The sequence below is a fragment of the Hemitrygon akajei genome, chromosome 5 (genome assembly GCF_048418815.1).
Source record: "Hemitrygon akajei chromosome 5, sHemAka1.3, whole genome shotgun sequence".
Taxonomy (NCBI): Eukaryota; Metazoa; Chordata; class Chondrichthyes; order Myliobatiformes; family Dasyatidae; genus Hemitrygon; species Hemitrygon akajei.
In genome coordinates, this window is record NC_133128.1 from 120,255,892 (window position 1) to 120,278,838 (window position 22,947).

At 47.3% G+C, this 22,947-nt stretch overlaps 1 protein-coding gene across 13 annotated transcripts in view; it reads right to left on the reverse strand.

The window, feature by feature from the left end:
- The window catches only part of LOC140728114 (tensin-1-like), a 429,660-nt gene that overhangs the window by 135,078 nt on the left and 271,635 nt on the right, over nucleotides 1–22,947 (reverse strand). For all 13 annotated transcript variants that reach the window (XM_073046317.1, XM_073046319.1, XM_073046316.1 and 10 more), the window contains 10 exons: nucleotides 20,610–20,781; nucleotides 14,654–14,704; nucleotides 14,038–14,160; nucleotides 9,538–9,602; nucleotides 7,336–7,419; nucleotides 6,123–6,235; nucleotides 3,621–3,681; nucleotides 2,454–2,529; nucleotides 1,660–1,789; nucleotides 520–585 (listed from right to left, as the gene is read on the reverse strand). In XM_073046317.1, coding sequence (XP_072902418.1) covers nucleotides 520–585; nucleotides 1,660–1,789; nucleotides 2,454–2,529; nucleotides 3,621–3,681; nucleotides 6,123–6,235; nucleotides 7,336–7,419; nucleotides 9,538–9,602; nucleotides 14,038–14,160; nucleotides 14,654–14,704; nucleotides 20,610–20,781 — 941 coding nt within the window. The remainder of the gene's footprint in view (nucleotides 1–519; nucleotides 586–1,659; nucleotides 1,790–2,453; nucleotides 2,530–3,620; nucleotides 3,682–6,122; nucleotides 6,236–7,335; nucleotides 7,420–9,537; nucleotides 9,603–14,037; nucleotides 14,161–14,653; nucleotides 14,705–20,609; nucleotides 20,782–22,947) is intronic.

A 22,947-nucleotide genomic window follows, 5' to 3' on the forward strand; every position in this document is an offset into this window, starting at 1 on the left:
TTAAAGGTCCCCTGAAAGGAAATTTCTTTACTTAGAGGTTGCTGAGAGTAGAACGAGCTGTCAGCAGTAGTGATCGATATGGGTTTGATTTTGATTTTTAAGAGAAGTTTAGATGAGTACATCAGTGGGAGGGGTATGGAGGGCTATAGTTCAGGGTCTGGTTGATGAGACTAGGCAGATTAATAGTTTTTCATAGACTAGATGGGCTGAATGGCCTGTTTCAGAGCTGTGGTGTTCTTTGACTCAATGACTCTATGAGGAGTGATACAGAGAGAGGAGATCGAGGAGGTGGGGGAAGTGTTGGAACAGACGAGAGGAAGATGAGGAGACCCTTTCTCCCACAGTGAGGGAAGGTGTTGCCAAGGTTAGGGGTGTAGAGTTTAGAAGGGTGTGTGAGGAGAGAGGGCAGAGAGCGGGGGTGACTGTATCATTCTCACGCCGAGCTAGTCCAGACAACGGACTGAGTGGTGACCAGAGCAGGATTCCTCGCTGTGCAGTTGTCCGTCATTGAAATCTTACCTTGTATCTTTTCTGGACCAAAGGAGAAGATGAATTCGACCTTGGAGTTTTCGGCAAATCTGTCATCTTCGGAAAGAAATACAGAAGAAACTTACAAGAATGTTGCGCAGTCTCGGGGGCCTGGATACTAAAGAGAGGTTGTGTAGACAGCAAGTTTATTCTCTGGAACATAGGAGATCGAGTGGGGAGCTGATAGAGGTATACAAGGCCATAGACTGTGTGAACGTAGATAGTCCTTTTCCCTGTGCTGAAAACATGGGTTTACAATCAGAGGCAAGGGGGATATCAGGAGCAGCTTGTTCACACAGATGAAGGTGCAGATTTGGAGTAGGTTGCCAGAAATAGAGGTTAAGGTGGGCGTGTTGGAAAGTTGGAAGCCAAGTAGAAAAGTACGTGGATAGAAGTTTAGAGGGTTATGGGTCAAACATGGGCTGAATGTTGGGCAACACAAGATGGAATGGATGCAATGGGCTGAAGGGCTGTTTCTATGACAGGAGACAGAGGGATTTACCAGGATGCTGCCTGGGTTAGACAGCATGTCGCATGGGGATAGGTTGAGCAAGCTGGGGCTCTTCTCTTTGACATGAAGGAGGATGAGAAGTGAGCTGATAGAGATGTACAAAATGATAAGAGGCACAGATAGAGTGAAGAGCCAGAGACTTCTTTTCCCGGGGGGAAATGGCCACTACAAGGGGGTACAATTCATGGTGACTGGAGGAAAGTACAGGGTGTATGTTAGAGATAGTGTTTTTTACTCAGAGCGGTGGGTGTGTGGAACGCAGTGGTAGACAGTTACGTTAGAGACGTTTGAAATAGACACATGGATGAAAGGAAAAGGATGAATGGGTGTTAGGGTGGTTTTAAACGTTCCATTCCTGTCACTGTCTGTAAGGAGTTTGTACGTTCTCCTCGTGACCATGTGGGCTTCCTCCCACGTTCCACAGTGTACGGGTAAGGGTTAGTGAGGTGTGGACGTGCTCTGTTGTCACCAGAAGTGTGGCAACACTTGTGGGCTGCCCCCAGCACATCCTCAGACCGCGTTGGTTGTTGATGCAAACAAGGCATCTCACTGGATGTTCCGATGTACACGGCACAAATAAAGCCCATCTTTAAAAACAGCATCTCCTCTCTTGGCCTCACCTTTAAAGGCAGCATCGAGGTCCTCTTTGCCAAACACTACTCCAAGCTCATGGATGGCACACGTGTGGAACTGCACACGGAACACAATTTCCCGGGCAGGGCTTTGGTATCTCTTGTGATAACATTTCAGCTGCAGAGAGCAGAAACAGAGTGAGACAGCGACCCCTCTGCACCTGCACGTCACGGCAGGTCTGAGGCAGGATCAGGATCAGGAACGGGATCAGGAATGGGATCGGGATCAGGATCAGGATCAGGATCAGGATAGAAATAGGTTTATTATCACCAACATTTTATGATTTTTTTTGTTTTGCACCAGCATCAACAATTACTATGTTACAAGAAGAAATATATTAAAATAAATAGTGCAAAAATAGAGCAAAATAGTGAGGTAGTGTTCATGGGTTCATTGCATTCAGAAATCTGATGGTGGAATCTGCCCCATAAACTTTGAGTGAGTGTCTTCAGGCTCTTGTACCTCATCGTTGACAGTAGTGATGAGCAGAGGGCATGTCCTGGGTGGTGAGGGTCCTTACAGATGGACCTGCTCTCTGCTGGTCACAGAGGGAGAGCAAGTCACTGTGTGTGTGTGTGTGTGTGTGTGTGTGTGTGTGTGTGTGTGTGTGTGTGTGTGTGTGTGTGTGTGTGTGTGTGTGTGTGTGTGTGTGTGTGTGTGTGTGTGTGTGTGTGTGTGTGTGGAGGGAAGGGCACCCATCCCCCAGTGAGGGTCTATTTTTTCACGGTTGGGTGTAGTAATGAGAAAATTAAAGATTTGCGAGCTTGTATAAACCTCTTACCAAAATGTCTCCTTTCAGCATGAGCCCGGGCTCGATTGTGATACAGATGCTTGTGTGACTGTCTCCTGGAGTATTGCTGTAGTGTTCGATAAAAGAAACAATCAGAGTGAGAATCAAGGACCAACATTTAACCTTATTCACCACATTCATTTACACATATGAGGAATTTACCGAGGTGTGTGGCAGAAAATAACATTCATCAGTTGTGAAGAATACAGAATTATATTACAATAAAGTTAGAAATATGGATAAGGAATAAAATGTGCATAAATATGTAAATACCAACATATGTTTACAATGTGAAGAGCATTATAAACCGTGGTTTAAAGTGCCTACAATGGAGTGATGGGGTAATAGATGGGGGGGGGGCGGTATCTAACTAGAATGGTTGATAAATGCAGAAGAAACTTTTAAAATGTCGTGAAGTTTTTGTTTTAGTAGCCCTATAGCACTTTCCAGAAGGGAGTGTTGGGAAAAGGCAGTTTGCTGGGTGTGAAGTGTCCACAATGATTTTCCTGCCCGTTTCTTTGTGCTGGACACACACCAGTCCTGCCATGATGGCAGACTGGAGCCAATGACCTCTGCTGGCCTGACCGTTCACTCTGGTTTTCCTGTATTGTGAGAGGATGCTGCACCAGACCAGACCGTAATGGCCGATGTGTGAGTGGAAGGTCCCAGCAATTTCTTCCTGTGTCCCCACAATATCCTTGGATGCACTTGATCAGGCCCCGTGATTTCTCCATCTTTATAAACCTTCTCATTAGTAATATCAACATGTTTCAGGATATCACTGATCTCTTCCCCCAATTCCCTAGCCTTTATGACCTTCACGGTAAATTCAGAAGAGAAACATTAATTTAACACCTCCCCCATTTCCTCTGCCTTCAAATGTAGATGACTACATTGATCCTTAAGGGGACCTATTCTCTCCATAGTCACCCACCTGCTCGTAAATGTACGCATAGAATCTCTTTGTGTTGTGGGCGTGCTATGTTGGTGACGGGATATGTGGCAGTGTTGGTTGTTAATAGAAAAGATGAATTTCAGTGTATGTGCTTTCCGGGGTGAGAGCTAACATGCACAGGGGAAGCCAAGTGTCAGACTGATAAACACAGGAGATTCTGCAAATGCTGGGTTTCGTCAGACCCACATTGGGACCTCACTTACTAAATTCCTGAGGTGTAGATGGGCTGCATGCTCTGGTAGATCTTCAGGAATGGTCGACAGCCTGCAGGAGAGTTGAAACATCATTAACACCCACTTCCCGAGAGTCTGTGTTTGATAGAGAGGTCGCAGGAACATCTGTTGGAGTTCATTCACCACCTCCTTCTCTTCACTGAGGTCCTGGTTGCTCTCTGATCCACAAGACCATAGACATAGGAGAAAATCAGGCCATTCGGCCCATCAAAGCTGCTCCATCATTCCATCATGGCTGATTTTTTACCCCTCTCAACCCTTTCCCTTGCCTTCACTGATCAAGAATTTATCAAATTCTGCTTTAACTATACCCAATGGCCTGGCCTCCACAGCCATCTCCGGAAATGAATTCCACAAATTCACTATCCTCTGGCTAAAGAAATTCCTCCTTGTCTTTGTTCTAAAGGGACATCCTTCTATACTGGGCCTATGGCTTTGGTCCTAGCCTCTCCCTTACTTTTCTAATAAGCCATTTAAATGCATTTCGTCCTTAAACGCACATCCTCTAGTATTTTTTTAAAGACCATAAGACATAGGAGTGGAATTAGGCCATTCGGCCCATTGAGTCTGCTCTGCCATTTCATCATGGCTGATTTATCATCCCTCTCAACCTCATTCTTCTGCCATCTCCTGTAATTTTTGACACTCTTACTAAACAAGAACTAAACGAGACCCAACCTCTTCTTTCTCTGTTCTCTCAGAATCCTACATCCGTAATCAACAAAAATCTGCCCCCTTTGAGTCTTATGAAACAGTAACAGTCCAACAAGTCCAGCTGACTGCGATGTCCACGTTTGGCCCATATCCCTCCAAACCTTCCCTATCCATGTACCTGTCAAAGGATCTTCATCTTCAGTTTATGCTCTCTAGTTTTAGATCTGTCTACGTTCCAAAAAGAAAACTGTGACCATGTACCATATTTTGAGCAGAATAGCATATAATAGCAAGGATGTAATGCTGAGGCTTTATAAGGCGTTGGTCAGACCACACTTGTAGTGTTGGGAGCAGTTTTGAGCACTGTATCTAAGAAAAGATGTGCTGGTATTGGAGAGGTTCCAGAGGAGGTTCACGAGAATGATCCTGGGAATGAAAGTATTAATGTATAAGGAGCGTTTGATGGCTGGAACGTATTAAATATTGAAAAGCCTAGATAGAGTGGACATGAGGATGATGTTTCCTATAGTGGGGAAGGTTAGGACCAGAGGGCACAGCCTCAGAATACAAGGACACACTTTTAGAAAAGAGATGAGGAGGTATTTCTTTATCCAGAGGTGGTGATTCTGTGCAATTCATCACCAAAGACAGCTATGGAGGCCAAGTCATTGGGCATATTAAAGTGGAGATGGATGATGCTTGATTAGTAAGGGTGTCAGAGGTTACGGGGAGAAGGCAGGAGAATGGGGTTGAGAGGGATAATAAATCAGCCATGATGGAATGGCAAAGCAGACTCAATGAGACGAATGGTCTCATTCTGCACTAAATTGCATGGTCTTATGTTCTTATCTACACCTCTCATAATTTAAGCAACCTCTGTCAGAACACCCAACCGTACTTTCAGACTCTTTCTGTTTTCAGTTACTGTCCACCATTAGTCATCTCTGAGCTAATTGGAGTGAGTTAGAAAGTAGACCATTACAGCATAGTACAGGCCTTTTGGTCTACAATGTTGTTCCAACCTTTTAATCTACTCCAAGATCATTCCACCCGTTCCTTCTCACGTAGCCTCCATTTTTCTTTCATCCAACTGTCTATCTAAGAGTCTCTTAAATGTCTTAAATGAATCTGCCTCCACCACCACCCCTGGCAATACATCTGTGCTCTCACCACTGTATTAAAGAACCAACATCTAACATGTCCCCTTTACTTTCCTCTATTAACCAAACGTTATGCTCCTTTGTATCGGCCATTTCCACACTGGGAAAATGTCTCCAGTTTGACCCACTTGATCAATGCCTCTTAACATCTTGTACACCTCTGTCTAGTCACTTATCATCCCTCTTTGCTCCAAAGAGAAAAGCCCTAGCTCGCTCAGCCTATCTCCTCTGCACTCTCTCTAAAGCTTCCACATCCTTCCGATAATGAGGCGACCAGAACTGAGCACAATACTCCAAGTGTGGTTTAACCAGAGTTTTATAATGCTGTAATATTACTTCACGGCTCTTGAACTTAATTCCCCAACTAATGAAGGCCAACATATCAAACACCTTCTTAACTACCATATCAACTTGGGAGGCAACTTTGAGGAATCAATGGGTGAGGACCACAAGATCTCTCTGTATCTTCACACTGCTAAGAACCCTGCCATAAACCTGATAGGAACATTCAGGAAAAGTGGGAGTAAAGGAATCAAGGGATATTGGAATATTCAGGAAACTGAGAAGGAATGCTAGGAATATTTATAAAACTGGAAATGCCCAGGAATATTTAGGGATACCAGGAGCACTCAGGAATACTGTGCCTTGGCGAACTTACCGCTCTTGGACTCGAGGCTGGGGATGCCATGCATGATGACGTGGTGCAGAAACAGAGGCTTGTTGTTCATCTGGATGGTTCCAGACAGCAGTCCACTGAAATAGTGAATGTACCTGCAGCAGAGGAAGGGGTGAGGGTTACACATTCATACAGCCTGTGTCCGGAGAGAGAGATACCAGCCCAGGTCACAGAGAGTGCACAAGAGAAGCTCCCTCTACACCGTCCCATCACACACTCCTGGGGTCATAAACAGAGAGAAGCTCCCTCTACACTGTCCCATCACACACTCCCAGGGTCAGACACAGAGTGAAGCTCCCTCTACACCGTCCCATCACACACTCCCAGGGTCAGACACAGAGTGAAGCTCCCTCTACACTGTCCCATCACACACTCCCAGGGTCAGACACAGAGTGAAGCTCCCTCTACACTGTCCCATCACACACTCCCAGGGTCAGACACAGAGTGAAGCTCCCTCTACACTGTCCCATCACACACTCCCGGGGTCATAAACAGAGAGAAGCTCCCTCTACCCTGTCCCATCACACACTCCCAGGGTCAGACACAGAGTGAAGCTCCCTCTACACTGTCCCATCACACACTCTTGGGGGTCAGACACAAAGTGAAGCTCTCTCTACACTGTCCCATCACACACTCTTGAGGTCAGACACAGAGTGAAGCTTCCTCTACACTGTCCCATCACACATTCCCGGGGTCAGACACAGAGTAAAGCTCCCTCCACACTGTCCCATCACACACTCCCAGGGTCAGACACAGAGTGAAACTCCCTCCACACTGTCCCATCACACACTCCCAGGGTCAGACACAGAGTGAAGCTCCATCTACACTGTCCCATCACACACTCCCGGGGTCAGACACAGAGTGAAGCTCCCTCTACACTGTCCCATCACACACTCCCAGGGTCAGACACAGAGTGAAGCTCCTTCCACACCATCCTATCATGCATTCCCAGGGTCAGACACAGAGTGAAGTTCCCTCTATGGTGCTGTTGTTGAAAGGGCAGGTCAGTACTTCTTTGAATTTAATACCCCTTTTCAGGAGTTGGACAGACACCGAGATCGTTTACCATCTTCAATATCCAAGTTGCAGTTTCAGATGTGGGGTCCACACACAGGGCGGTTAGTGGTGCCCTCCCCCACCCAGCGCTGCTCCAACCTCACGTCAGAACCGCTCAGTGGAGTTTTAGGACACCCACCTCTTCTGTGAGGGCTGGATAACCGATGATATTTTGTCCTCGTAGAACTTCTTCATGGCGAACCGGTCCAACGCCTGGTCGGCACTGGGGAGAGGGAGAGGGGAAAGTGGGAACAGTTAACGTTTGGAATTGTGAGCCTAGATTCTGGAACAGGAATTGACTTATTATATCTACAGGTCTCAAGACACACCGAGAAGCTTCTTGTCCATACTTCAAATATTAAACATTAGCTTTATTTGTTACATGTACATCAAAACATCGTAACATACAGTGAAATGTGTCATTTGCATCAAGTCAAATCAAATTGGCGAGGATTTTGCTGGGAAGCCCGCAAGTGTTGCCACACTTCCACTGTCAATTTCACAAGCCCACAACTCACTAACCCCAACCTGTACACCTTTGGAATGTGGGAAGGAACCAGTGCAGTTTTCGGGGCAACAGTTAGAGAGCCAGGGAGCTGCAGTGACTACCGAGTCGTGATTGCCAAGGTACAGCTTCAGCTTGCTGAGTAAACTCTTCAAAGATGACCTTCGTTTGTCACGTGTACACTGAAACAGACCGTGAGATCCACAGTTTGCATCAAATCAGCGAGGATTGCGCTGGGTAACTCGCGAGTGTCACCACGCTTCCGGTGCCCACAACTTACTAACCTCCAACCGTACGTCTCTGAAACGTGGGAGGAAACCGGAGCACCCGGACGAAACGCGTGGTAACGGACAGGATGTACAACGTCCCGGCGGAAATTGAACCCCGATCTTACAGCTGGCACTGTAAGGCGTGAACACACGCAATTCTGGTGATGCTGGAAATGCAGAGCAACACACAGGAAGTGCTGGAGGAGTTCAGCAAGTGAGGCAGCATCAATGGGAAGGGGTAAATAGCCGATGTTTCGGGCAGGGGCCGTGCAAAACGTGGCTCTGATAGGTGTACTAGCATGCCACCCTCATTATGTTGATACAGATCAAATCACTAGACAGGGCATTGAATTAAAGCAAGGTAAAACAGTAACAAGGGAGAATAAAGTGTCGCAAACCACAGTGGAGAAAGTCCACTGCAAGCAGACAATGGAGTTCAAGGTCACAACCAGGTAGATTATGGGATCAAGAATCCAAGTTATTGTACAAGATCACCATTATAACCCGGCATATCAACTCAACACACAGGAAGGTAAGAAACTCCAGAGAATAGCAAACTCAGCTTGGTCCATCATGGGTACACCCCTCCCAAACCATTAGCAGCATCTACAGGAGGTGCTGACTCAAGAAAGAAGCCCCTGTCATCAAAGATCCCCACTAACCAGGTCATGCCCTCCCCTAGCTATCACCATTGGGCCCGAGGAAAATTGGTAAATCGATCTACTCTTATCACCTTTACAAAGATACAGTGAAAATGTTTCTCTTGCACAATGTTCATTCCAGCACTGCTTCAGGGTAGAGAGCAATAGTGTCAGAGAAAGTCCAGTGCAGGCAGACAATAAAGTGGAGGTCCACGACAAAATAGATTGCAAGATTGAAAGTCCATCTCACTGTGCTAGGGAACGATCAATAGTCTTCTAACTCTGTACCACAGTAGCGTAATGGCCAGCACGACTAGATTACAGCTCGGGGCACACAGGGGTTCAGAGTTCGATTCCAGCACTGTGTGTAGGGAGACTGTTCATTTTCCCTGTGACTGCACAGGTTTCCTCCCACGGTCCAAAGACCGGTTATTAATAGGTCATTGTACATTGTCCTGTGGTCAGGCTGGTGCTAAACGGGTGGGCTGTTGTATCAGTAAAGAACTAACAGTGGGGTGTAAGCTGTCCTTGAGCCTGGTGGTACGAGCTTTCAGGCTTCTGTCCCATGGGAGGGGAGGGAAGGGAGAATGTCCGGGGTGGGACGGGTCTTTGATTTCGCTGGCCGCTTTACTGAGGCAGTGAGAAGCGTAGACAGGGTCCGTGGAGGGGAGCTGGTTTCTGTGATGTGCTGAGATGTGCCCACAACTCTCTGTAGTTTTCTTGCAGGAACAGTATAAGCGGCATGCAAACGGAAGTTTTTCACTGTCCCTCGATAAATATGACAATAATAAACTAGTTTACCATGCCAGTAAGGAACAGTGAGATCTGCGGAGGTTTGTGATGCTGGAGTCACCTGCTCCGCTGCAGTTTCAGGCGGGCTGTTTGTGCAGGATGCAAGCAGCCACTGATGCAGATGAGCTACCTACCTGGCAGATATGTTGCTGTAATGCATGTAGGCGGCGATAACCACTCCTGTCCGGCCACAGTTACCCTGTAACAGCAACACGTGGAATGGAGTTAGCGCATCTGTCACACATAACGCCCCGACCATGCATCACGGCTACGGGCAGACGGTGAGGTACCGATGTCGTGGAAGAGTGGGGGAAATAGTCCCTTTAGAACCACAGACTAATTGTACTACAGACCCCCAATAGCCAGTTGGACACTGAGGGACAGATCTGCAGGCAAAGGTGTAAAAATAATAGAGTTGTTGTCATTACGGACTTCAACTTCCCTAATATAAGCTGGGACCTTTTGTATGCAAGAGGTTTAGATGGGGCAGAATTTCTTAGGTGCACCCAGGAAGGTTTCTTAAATCAGTTTGTATAGTCCAATAAGGGGAAGGGCTGTCCTGGACCTGGTGTTGGGTAATGAGCCTGGCCAGCTGACTGACCTTTCAGTGAGTGAGCAGTTACGGAACAATGACCACAACTTAGGTTTTAAGATAGATGTAGATAAGGATAATTACGGACTTTGCGGGAGAGCATCAAATTGGAGCAGGGTAAATTATGAGAGCGTTAGGCAGGAATTAGGGAGAGTTAATTGGGAACAGCTGTTTTTGGTCAAGTTCACAGTCAACATGGGGAGGGAGTTTGAAGACCACCTGCAGAGAGTTCAGGACAGATATGTTCCAGTCAGAAGGAAGGACAAGATGGCAAGGTAGAAGAACCTTGAATGTCAAGTGAGGTGATGAATTTAGTGAAGAAGAGAAAGGAGAAGTATGTAAAGCTTAGGGAGCTAGAATAATAAAGAACCCATGAGGAGATTAAAGAGGCCAGAAAAGAACTCAAAGAGGGAATGAGGAAAGCCAGGAGGGGCCATGACTACTTGGCAAGTAAGATTAAAGAGAATCCTAAGACATTCTATACGTGCATCAAGAACAAGAGGATCACTAGGGAGGTGATAGGACCACTCATGGATAAAGTGGGGAACATTTGCTTCGATGTGGAGGACGTGGGTGAGGTGCTGAATGAATACTTCACATCAGTATTTACCGAGAAGAAGAATGTGGAGGATGGGGGGATCAGTGCTGAGTGTATTGATATGCTAGGACATTCCGAGGTAAAGAGGAGATAGTGTTGGGTCTCTTGAAGGGCATTAAGGTGGGTAAGTCCCCAGGGCTTGATGGGATATAACTCAGGTTATTAACAGAGGGAAGAAAAGAGATTGCTGGGGCCTTGACCAATATATTCAAGTTCTCTCTAGCCACAGGCAAGGTCCTGGAGGTCTGGCGAGTAGGTAATGTTGTTCCATTATTCAAGAAGGGAGAAGGGAATAATTCTGGAAACTATTGATTGGAGTCTCATGTCAATGGTAGGAAAGTTACTGGGGAGAATCCTTAGGGATAGAAGTTATAAGCATTTGGAAAACCAGGACCTAATTGAGGAGAGCCAGCATGGCAAATTGTGTCTTCCTAACTTGATAGAGTTTTCTAATGAGGAAAGGTGGGCAATTGATGAAGATAGAGCTATGGATGTTGTGTACATGGATTTTAGTAAGGCATTTGACAAGGTCCCTCATGAGAGCTCATCCAGAAGATTTAGGATGCATGGTATCAATGGTGGATTGGCTATTTGTATTCAGAACTGGCTTGCTCATTGATGACAGTGGGTAGTGATTGGAAGGACTTGTTCCAGCTAGAGGTAGGTGATTAGCGGTGTTTCACAGGGATCAGCATTGGGAAGTTAGCTGTTTGTGATGTGTATAAATGACCTGGGTGAAAATGTAGATGGGTGGGTTTGTAAGTTTGAAGGTGATACAAAGATTGGTGGTGTTGTGCCTAGTGTAGAAGGCTGGCAGAGAAGACAGCAGAATATATTTCAGTTGGAGATATGGACAGATGGAGTTTAACCCAGACAAATATGAAGTTGCATTTTGATACGTCAAGTACAAGAGACAGTAGACCGTTAAGAGAAAGACCCTTAACAATGTTGATGAGCAGAGGGATCTTGAGGTCCAAGTTCATAACTTCCTGTAAGTGCTACACAGGTGGACAGGGTGTCTACGAAGGCATACGGCACACTTGCCTTTATTAGTCAAGGCATTGACTTCAAAAGTCAGGAAGTTGTGTTGCAGCTTTATAAAACATGTGGAGTGTTGCTACAGTTCTGGTCGCCCCACTATAGGAAGGGTGTTGAGGCTTTGGAGAGGCTGCAGAAGAGGTTTACCACAATGTTGCTTGGATTAGAGGGCACGTGTTGAAACAAGAGGTGAGACAAACTTGGGTTGTTTTCTCTAGAGCAGTGGAAGCACAGGGAAGATCTGATAGAGGTTTATAAGATCATGAGAGGCATAGATAAAGTAGACAGACAGTATCTTTTTCCAAAAATTGAAATGTCTAATACCAGAGGACATGCATTTAAGGTGAGAGGGGGTACATTCAAAAGAGATGTGAAGGGCCATTTTTTTTTACACAGAGAGTGGTGGGTGTCTGGAATGCACTGTTGGTAGAGGCAAAAACATCAGAAACTTTAAAGAGATGTTCAGAGAGCCACATGAATGTGAGGAAAATGGAAGGATATGGACATTGTGTAAGCATAAGGGATTAGTTTAATTAGCCATTGATTACTAATTTACTTGTTCTGGCACAACATTGTGGGCTGAAGGGCCTCTTCCTCTGCTGTCCCATTCTATGGTCTATGTTCGAGGACTGAGTAGTGAAAGAAATTCTTCAGCTTTTGTGTTGAGGTTAAGGAAGAGATAGTATTGGAGTTCTTGAAAAACATTAGGATAGATAAGGGAATCACAAACACAGGAAAGTCTGCAGATACTGGAAAACTGAAGTAACACACACAAAATGCCAGAGGAACTCAGCAGGTCAGGCAGTATCTATAGAAAAGAGTAAACAGTTGACGTTTTGGGCTGAGACCATTCTTCAGGACTGAGAAGGAAGGGGGAAGATGCCAGAATAAAAAATGTGGGGGGTAGGGGAAAGAGACTAGCTAGAAGGTGATAGGTGAAGCCAGGTGGGTAGGAAAGGTCAAGAGCTGGAGAAGAAAGAATCTGATAGGAGAGGAGAGTGGACAATCAGAGAAAGGAAGGAGGAGGGGACCCAGGGGAAGTAATAGATAGGTGAGAAGAAGTGCAAGGTCAGCGTTGGGGATAGAGGAAGGGTGGGGGAGAGTTTGTTCGCTGGAAAGAGAAATTGATATTCATGCCATCAGGTTGGAGGGTACCCAGATGGAATATAAGGTGATGCTCCTCCACTCTGAGGATGGCCTCATCTTGGAACAAGAGGAGGTCATGGATCGACACATCAGAATGGGAATGGGAATTGGAATTAAGATATTTGGCTTGACAAAGTGGTGCCCCAAGTTACAACAGGTCTCAGCAATGTAGAGGAGGTCACATTGGGAGCACCAGGCACAACAGATGATCCCAGCAGATCCGTAGGTGAACCTGGAAGGACTATTTGGGCCCTGAGTGGAGGTGAGGGAGGAGGCGAATGGGCAGGTGCAACACTTGGGCCGCTTGCGGGGATAACTGCCAGGAGGGAGTTTAATGGGGAGGGACGAATGGACAAGGGAATTGTGAGGGAGTGATCCATGTGGAAAGCGGAGAGGGCTGGGGAGGTAAAGGTATGTCCCTGGGGCTGGACAGGATATAACCAGGTTTCTACAGGAAGTGAGGGAAGAGACTGTTGGTGCATTGACAATGATTTTGTTTTCGCTGACCACAGGAGTAGCACCGGAAAATTGGGCTGGTCACCATGAACTTCCTTGTTTCATAAGACATGGGAGCAGAATTAGACCATTCACCCCATTGAGACTGCTCCACTATTCCATCATGGCTGATTCACTATACCTCTCCTGCCTTCTCCCCGTAACCTTTAACACCCTTACTAATCAAGAACCTATCAACCTCACTTTAAATATACTCAGTGAAACTGCTGCACCATTCCATCATGGCTGATTTATTATCCCTCTGAACCCCATTCTCCTGCCTTTTCCCCGTAACCTTTGGCACACTGACTAATCAAGAACCTATTAACTTCCGAGCTAAATATATCCAAAGACTTGGCCTCCACAGCCACCTGTGGCAATGAATTCCACAGATTCACCACTCCCTGGCTAAATTAATTCCTCCTCATCTCTGTTCTAAATGGACGTCCCTTTATTCTGAGTCTGTGCCCTCTGGTCCTAGCGTCCCCCACTATGGAAATGTTCTCTCTACATCCATTCTATTTAGGCCTTTCAATATTCAATAGGTTTCAATGAGATTCCATCCTCATTCTTCTAAACCTCAGCAAATACCAGCCCCAGCCATCCAGCGCATCTCATACATTAACCCTTTCATTTCCGGGATCATTCTGGACCCTCTCTAATGTCCAATGCCGCCTTCTGTCTCCTGTGGAGTTGGGAAGCTGGAACAAACCAGGGACCCAGGGGCCCAGGGGAGCAGAGGAATGTGTGGAAACGGGTCCTCACCTTGTTATGAATGACAACGACGTGCTGGGGGTCCGAATTGAGCCAGGTGTCCATGGCCTTACAGATGCTGCAGATCTTGTCTAGGGGGGGTGCATGAAGATCCGGCCACCCAAAGTCCTCCACCTGTGGTCAACAAATCGATTTGCCTGTGACAAACTGTGAGAGCCAGAGACCCTCTGACACCCAGTGAGGGACAGGGCTGACTGATCTCACTCCAAGCCCCACACACACCCTCAACCATGAATACCCAGTCTCACACTACACCTCCAGCCCCATCACCCACCATCTACCCCAAAACTCACCCCCACCCTCAAATGCTTCCCACTCCCCGAATGCCACCACCTCCCTCTTTCTGCAGGCTCCTAACCCCTGCCATGCTCCCTTCATCTCCCTTTACCCTCTGCCCCTCCCACTCCTCCTCCCCCACTCTGCCCCTTCACTCCCCTTTTGCTCTTCCCCTCTGTCCATCCCTTCACATGTGCCCCTCCATCTTCCTCTTCTCTCTGCCCCTCCGTTCTCCTCGTTTCCTCCTCACCATTACTCTCTGCCCCCCACCTCTGCCCCTCCTCCTTTGAGCTTCCGGTCCCTGTTCCCTTCCTCCCTCCGAGGGTCATACCTTGGGGTTGAGTTTCCCGATGTCTCGCCGTTTCTCCGACAGGTTGAAGAACTGAAGGAGGGAGCAGAAAAAAGCTTAACGCTGGCCAAGCTGGACAAAGCAGCCCCTGGACCTGGGGCTCCCTGTCCAGGCTGCCTATCCCTCCCCTGTCCACCCCTCTCCCGCCCACCCCTCGCAAACAAACAGCAAACCCCCTCTGCCAAATCCCCTCCATCAAATCCCCACACATTCATCCCTCCTCATCCTCTCCCTCCCCATCACACCCTCCCCAACCACCCTTCACCCACTACCCCTGCACCCATCAGACTCCACCCACCCATCCACCCCTCCCTTATCCAGCCACTCCATGCCCTCTGGAAATATGCCACATCTCGAATGATTCACAGGAACAAGTGGAATCAGACCAGGCCTTCCCTACAACCCTGGCTCACCTGACTGTAACTTCAACCCTGACACCTCTCAACAACCGGCCTCTCATTCCAGGACTCTGCTCCCAACACCCGTTGAAGAGGCATGGCATATTCGCCACCCTCTGAGAGAAATTCAATCACACCTCAATTCAGGAAAAGCCCTTCTATTCAAGTTCTGGATTGTCAAGAACATCCCCTCCACACTCACTGTGTCCAAACCCCCAGGATCTCATAAATACAAGAAATTATTCAAATACTGAAAATCTTGAGCAACACACACAAAATGCAGGAGGAACTCAGCAGGCCAGGCAGCGTCCATGGAGAGGAATAAACAGTCGACATTTCGGGCCAAGACCTTGATCAGATCCTGTGTGTCCCGTTTCAGGTCCTGACGAAGGGTCTCAGTCTGAAATATCAACTGTTTATTCCCCTCCATAGATGCTGCCTTACCTGCTGTTCCTCCAGCACTTTGTGCACGTCCCTCAGGATTTGACATGTTTATTATTCTAGACTCCAGCAGATCTAAGCCCAGCCTGTCCAACATCCCTCACTGAAGGTACCAGTCAGATATCAATCCAGTTGACCTCCTCTGAGCCCAACATTGTTCACCATTCCCCAGTTCTGTTGCATGCCCACCACCACACATTGGTTCCTTAAGGTTGTCATAGAACCATAGAACATTACAGCACAGAAACTGGTCTTTTGGCCCTTCTTGGCTGTGCCAAACCATTTTTCTGCCTAGTCCCACTGACCTGCACCTGGACCATGTCCCTCCATACACCTCTCATCCATGTACCTGTCCAAGTTTTTCTTAAATGTTAAAAGTGAGCCCGCATTTACCACTTCATCTGGCAGCTCATTCCACACTCCCACCACTCTCTGTGTGAAGAAACACCCCCCAATGTTCCCTTTCAACTTTTTTCCCCCTTCACCCTTAACCCATGTCCTCTGGTTTTTCTCTCCTCTAACCTCAGTGGAAAAAGCCTGCATGCATTCACTCTATCTATACCCATCATAATTTTATATACCTCTATCAAGTCTCCCCTCATTCTTCTACGCTCCAGGGAATAAAGTCCTAACCTATTCAATCTTTCTCTGTAACTCAGTTTCTCAAGTCCAGGCAACATCCTTGTAAATCTTCTCTGCACTCTTTGAACCTTATTAATATCCTTCCTGTAATTCAGTGATCAAAACTGCACACAATACCCCATTTTCGGCCTCACCCCTGCCTTATACAACCTCACCATAACATTCCAACTCTTATACTCAATACTTTGATTTTTAAAGGCCAATGTACCAAAAGCTCACTTTACGACCCTATCTACCTGTGACGAATTTTGTATCTGTATTCCCAGATCCCTTTGTTCTATAGCACTCCTCAGTGCCCTACCATTTACCTTGTATGTTCTACCTTGGTTTTTCCTTCCAAAGTGCAAAACCTCACACTTGTCTGCATTAAACTCCATCTGCCATTTTTCAGCCCATTTTTCCAGCTGGTCCAAATCCCTCTGCAAGCTTTGAAAACCTTCCTCACTGTCCACTACACCTCCAATCTTTGTATCATCAGCAAATTTGTTGACCCAATTTACCACATTATCATCTAGATCATTGATACATATGACAAATAACAATGGACCCAGCACTGATCCCTGTGGCACACCACTAGTCACAGGCCTCAACTCAGAGAAGCAATCCTCCACTACCACTCTCTGGCTTCTCCCATTGAGCCAATGTCTAATCCAATTTACTACCTCTCCATGTATACCTAGCGACTGAATCTTCCTAACTAACCTCCCATGCGGGACCTTGTCAAAGGCCTTACTGAAGTCCAGGCTTGAGCAGTGGCAATGATCTCCCACTATCTATTAAATGCTCCCAATGCTGTGCATTTCAAATAGCCTCTGACAATGAAGTCCAGCTTCCGGTCTTCATGTATAGCTTAGTTACTAAGCCCAGTAGAACCCTTTCTACTGACAGGAGAAGGGTATTGGTGCTTTTAAACCAGTCACTCAGGGCAGATAGGACTCACCAAACATGTTTGGCAGCTCAGCTAGAAGAAAAACTCTGATCTCAAACTTTTGCTGCCTTGCAGCTATACACACTGATGGGGAAGGCTATGAGGAAAATCTGGAGCTGAAGTCCCCAAGGCAGTCTTATACTGAGTTCAATGCTGACTGGCAACTCCTGGGCTACCGCTGGTGCCAAGCGGCATCGGTCTCTAACTTTCCTTGGGATTCATCAGCTGTGTGGAGAGAGGAAGCCTGCTGCGTGGGCAACAACTCGGTCTCTATATCGTCCTGTCCTAGCTTGCGTACTGAACATTCATGGTTGACCCCGACCAATGGAGGGCCTCCTAATACCACAATAGGCCTACAGCAGAAACAGCCTCCCTGGCACTTAGCTTTGGGGCACATAGACACAGCCCCATCATGGGTGCAGGTTCCGTGCCATCGAGGACATCTTCAAGAGACAGTGCCTGAAAGCAGCATCCAATATGAAGGACTCCTGCTGCCCAGGACATGCCTTCTTCTCATTACTACCATCAGGGAGGAGTACAGGAGGCCAAAGACCCACACGCAACAATCCATGAACACATTTAACAATTTGTCAGTGATGATAAACCTATTTCAGAGATGCTGCCTGGGTTGGTGATACAGAAACCTGAAGTCCCACTCCAAACGATTCAAGAGCAGCGAATTCTCGAACCAACTGCCACAATCCAAATCACTCCCTCACTATCGGAACACACTAACCACTTTGATCACTCATCAAACACCCTCACCATCCGGAACACGCTCCCTTCTCATTTCTACTAGCAGGGAGAAGGTACAGGAGCCTGAAAACGCTCACTCGATGTTTTAGGAACAGCTTCTTCCCCTCCACCGTCAGATTTCTGAACGGACCATGAACCCCTGAACACTTCCTCACCATCTTGCTCTCTTTTTGCAGTTCTTATTTATTTTTTGCAAATTTCTTATTTTAACATAGCTTATTTTTTATGTATTACACTGTCACGAAACAATTTATTTCATGATATATAGTCTGTCAGTAATAATAAACCAGATTCTGATTCTGTTGCAGTCCTGGAACTCTCAGTAAACCTCGTTGGAGAAAGGCAGTATTGGAGTAGTTACAGATCTGGAGAATACAGAGGCATTAAAGGTTTACCACGTCAATTCCTGCCTTGGTGATTGCCCTACAAGGTCAGATTAATGGGTTGAACTTTTACTTTCCAAATCATAAACACAAGAGATTCTGCTGCTGGAAATCCAGAGCAATACGCACAAAATGCTGGAGGAACTCAACGGGTCGGGCAGCATCCATGGAGGGGAATCAACAGTCAACGTTTCATACTGAGACCCTTTGTTAGGACTGGAATGAAAGGGGGGAGGTGGGAGGAGGGAAAAGAGTATTAGCTGGCAGATGACAAGTGAGAGGGAAAGAGGGTGGAGAGGGGAGATAAAGTAAGAAGTTGGGAGCTGATAAGTGGAAAAGATAAAGGATTGAAGAAGAAGGAATATGGTAGGAGAGGAGAGTGGACCATGGGAGAAAGTGAAGTTGTGAGAGGGGAGCTAGAATGGGGAATGGATAAAGAGAAGGAGGAGGTGGGGAGACATTACTGGAAATTGGAGAAATCAAGGTGATGCTAGAAAAGCAAGAGTTAATTTAACTGAAGTAACCTGTGGAGAGAGAAACAGTTAACGTGCTTGTCAAAAACCCATCAGAGGACAGAGATAGATGAGGTGAGCTGGCAAAAATCTGATAAATAGAATGTAATATTTTCCTCAGTCAAACAAGGTTTATTCAGTTATTACAGAGTCACGTTCTTACAACATTTCAATATTCCACAATTTACACTATTAAGAGCCAATAGCTTCAAAGTGTAGACAGGTACATGAAGATGCAGGGAAGGGAAGGATATGGTCAATATGCAGAGAGGGATCAGATTTATTAGAGGTCATTGATTAAATTAGATTGTCACAACATCACGGACCAATACACCTATCCTGTGATGTAATGTTCTATGTTTTATGTTCAACAATCCAAGTTGTGGCAGGAGAATGTAGAGGGAGCATCACTCCATGTCTGACCCCAGGAGATGTGTGATGGGACAGCGTGGAGGGAGCTTCACTCTGTGTCTGATCCCAGGAGTGTGTGATGGGACAGTGTAGAGGGAGCTTCACTCTGTGTTTGACCCTGGGAGTGTGTGATGGGACGGTGTGGAGGAAGATTCACTCTGTGTCTGACCCCGGGAGTGTGTGATGGGATGGTGTAGAGGGAGCTTCACTCTGTGTCTGATCCCAGGAGTGTGTGATGGGACAGTGTAGAGGGAGCTTCACTCTGTGTCTGACCCTGGGAGTGTGTGATGGGACAGTGTGGAGGGAGCTTCACTCTGTGTCTGACCCTGGGAGTGTGTGATGGGACGGTGTGGAGGAAGATTCACTCTGTGTCTGACCCTGGGAGTGTGTGATTAGACAGTGTAGAGGGAGCTTCACTCTGTGTCTGACCCTGCGAGTGTGTGATGGGACAGTGTAGAGGGAGCTTCACTCTGTGTCTGATCCCAGGAGTGTGTGATGGGACAGTGTAGAGGGAGCTTCACTCTGTGTCTGACCCTGGGAGTGTGTGATGGGACGGTGTGGAGGAAGATTCACTCTGTGTCTGACCCTGGGAGTGTGTGATTAGACAGTGTAGAGGGAGCTTCACTCTGTGTCTGACCCTGCGAGTGTGTGATGGGACAGTGTAGAGGGAGCTTCACTCTGTGTCTGATCCCAGGAGTGTGTGATGGGACAGTGTAGAGGGAGCTTCACTCTGTGTCTGACCCTGGGAGTGTGTGATGGGACGGTGTGGAGGAAGATTCACTCTGTGTCTGACCCTGGGAGTGTGTGATTAGACAGTGTAGAGGGAGCTTCACTCTGTGTCTGACCCTGCGAGTGTGTGATGGGACAGTGTAGAGGGAGAGTCACTCTGTGTCTGACCCTGCGAGTGTGTGATGGGACAGTGTAGAGGGAGAGTCACTCTGTGTCTGATCCCAGGAGTGTGTGATGGGACAGTGTAGAGGGAGCTTCACTCTGTGTCTGATCCCAGGAGTGTGTGATGGGACAGTGTAGAGGGAGAGTCACTCTGTGTCTGACCCTGGGAGTGTGTGATGGGACAGTGTAGAGGGAGCTTCACTCTGTGTCTGACCCCGGGAGTGTGTGATGGGACAGTGTAGAGGGAGCTTCACTCTGTGTCTGACCCCGGGAGTGTGTGATGGGACAGTGTAGAGGGAGCTTCACTCTGTATCTGGACCCCGGGAGTGTGTGATGGGATGGTGTAGAGGGAGGTTCACTCTGTGTCTGACCCCGGGAGTGTGTGATGGGATGGTGTAGAGGGAGCTTCACTCTGTGTCTGACCCCGGGAGTGTGTGATGGGACAGTGTAGACAGAGCTTCAGTCTAACCACCCTTTGCAGTCCTGTCTCGAGAGCTTTAGACAGGACCCCCACATTGAGGACATACGGAGTTGGCATCATCACCACAAAAGCTGAGAAAACAATAAGGAACTAACTAGATAGTTCTCGCCATGTTTGGACATTAGCATCTGGGCCACCTCCTTCAGGTTGTCATAGTAACTCTGCTCGTCCACCCCATTGGCAAACGTGACGGAGATAATTCGTTCGGTAATGTACGTCAGGTGAAGGTCTGACCTCTCCTCCATTGTCTGGGTGAGGCTCACACTCCTACATCAAAACATAGAGTGAAATGTACAGTGAAAAGGCAGAAGAATATTTTTGCAAAGACGAGGTAGGCTGAAGGGTCCTTTGCTGTGGTGTTCGATGACTCGTGTCACCGCACGTTCTGGCACCAACATGGCATGTCCATAATGCTCGGCAGAGCACCACAGAACAAGACACAACGTACCAAGTGGAAAAACAGCAACAGCAAAACAAGGCTTGATTCTACCTCCCACCCACACACACTCGTACACAGCCCTCCAACACCAGGACAGGCCATCTTCGGCCGCCAGCGGATTTGTAGATTTTCCAACCTTGGGCCTTCGACTTCCCAGCAGAAATTCGCAGACTTGGGACTCCAGCCACAGGAATCACCTTCTGGACTTCCAATCATCCTTCGATCTGGAATTCCAATCAACACCCCTGGCTTCAATCTTGGGTTTCAGCCCAGGAGTTGCAGATAACGACAAATGAGGACCTGAACTCTAGGGCTCGAGCACCAGACTCACTGATGACAGGACCTTGAGTACTAGGCCTCAAACTCCGGTCTCACTGGCTTGCATACCCAGGGCCCCTCCCCACCCTCGTCCTCACTAGTTTGCTGGCTCGACATTGACCATGTCGCTGGCTTTCGAATGTGGAGCAAAAGCTTAGGCTCCATCCTGTCTGCTAATTTTATTTATTTATTGAGGCAGCACAGAACAGGCCCTTCCGGCCCGACGTAGGGTGTCACCCAGCGACCCACCTATTTAACCCTAGTCTAATCACGGGGTAATTTACAGTGACCAATTCACCTACAAACCTTTAGACTTTAAACTGTGGGAGGAAACCCACGTGCACACGGGAAGAACGTACAATCTTTCTTGCAGAGGACACCGGAATTGAACTCTGAACTCTGAGCCCCCCCCCCCACCCCCGAGCTGTAATAGCATTGAGCTAGCCTCTATGCTCCTGTGGCACCCCTGTCCCTAAACACTAGTCTGACCCCCAACTCCCCTCTCTGTCCCCAAAACCATCCTTATGAACTGAAAAAAAAAAGAAAAAGTAAACCTAAATTGCAACCTTGACAGACACCACAGCTCGGCGCCATCTTGGAATTTGTCTCATGGGTGCCTTGCTACCACCTTGTGACCACAGATTCCAGCGGCTTAACACAGTGACCATGTTGCCTGTAACCGAGCTGCAGATCACTCACACTCGGTAAATAAGTTATGCAATGATTAACCTGAGGAAATAGCCAAACAATTCCATGCATTTCAGCCGTTGGCAAAAACAATGATCCAAGGTTTAAATTCCATCAGATTAAATCACTTCCCATCTTGCAAGTTTCCTGATTCATTCCAGACAATTTCTCCAACCAATGGCTAGGGAAATCATCTCCCAGAGGACGAGAAGGAGCGTTACCTGAAGCTGATGGAATTTGAGCGTTGGCTCCAGAACCAGCCATGGATACAGACATACACCTACCCACACTGACCCAGGTACATACTCAGACACGGACACAGATAAAGACCTTCTGAGTATGTGCGCACTCGGATAAGACAGACATGCTCAAAATACACACACACTCACACACACACTCTTACTCACTCTCTGTCTCACACTCACACACACACTCTCACTCTCCCTCATGCAATCTCACTCTCTCTCACACACACACCACACACTCTCTCTTACGCACTCTCACTCTCTCTCACACACTCTTTCTCTCACACACATACCACACTCTCAATCTCCCACACTCTCTCTCTCACACTCTCACTCTCACTCTCTCTCTCTCACACTCTCACTCTCTCACACTCTCACTCTCTCTCACACACTCTTTCTCTCACACACATACCACACTCTCAATCTCCCACACTCTCTCTCTCTCTCACACACACCACACTCTCACTCTGTCTTATGCACTCTCACTCTCTCTCACACACTTTCTCTCACACACATACTGTGGTGAACTACATATACCTGTCTGGACATGCCCCTGATGACTGCTCCTGTGGCTCCTCCCACAGACCCCTGTATAAAGGTGATGGAGGTCTGAGCCCGGCCTCTCAGTCTCCAGGATGTAGTATGGTGGTCACTCACTGCTTGTTCCTTCTTCCAGTCAATAAAAGCCGATACCTCGCTTTTACGCCTCAGAGAGAGTTATTGATGGTGCATCACATACCACAC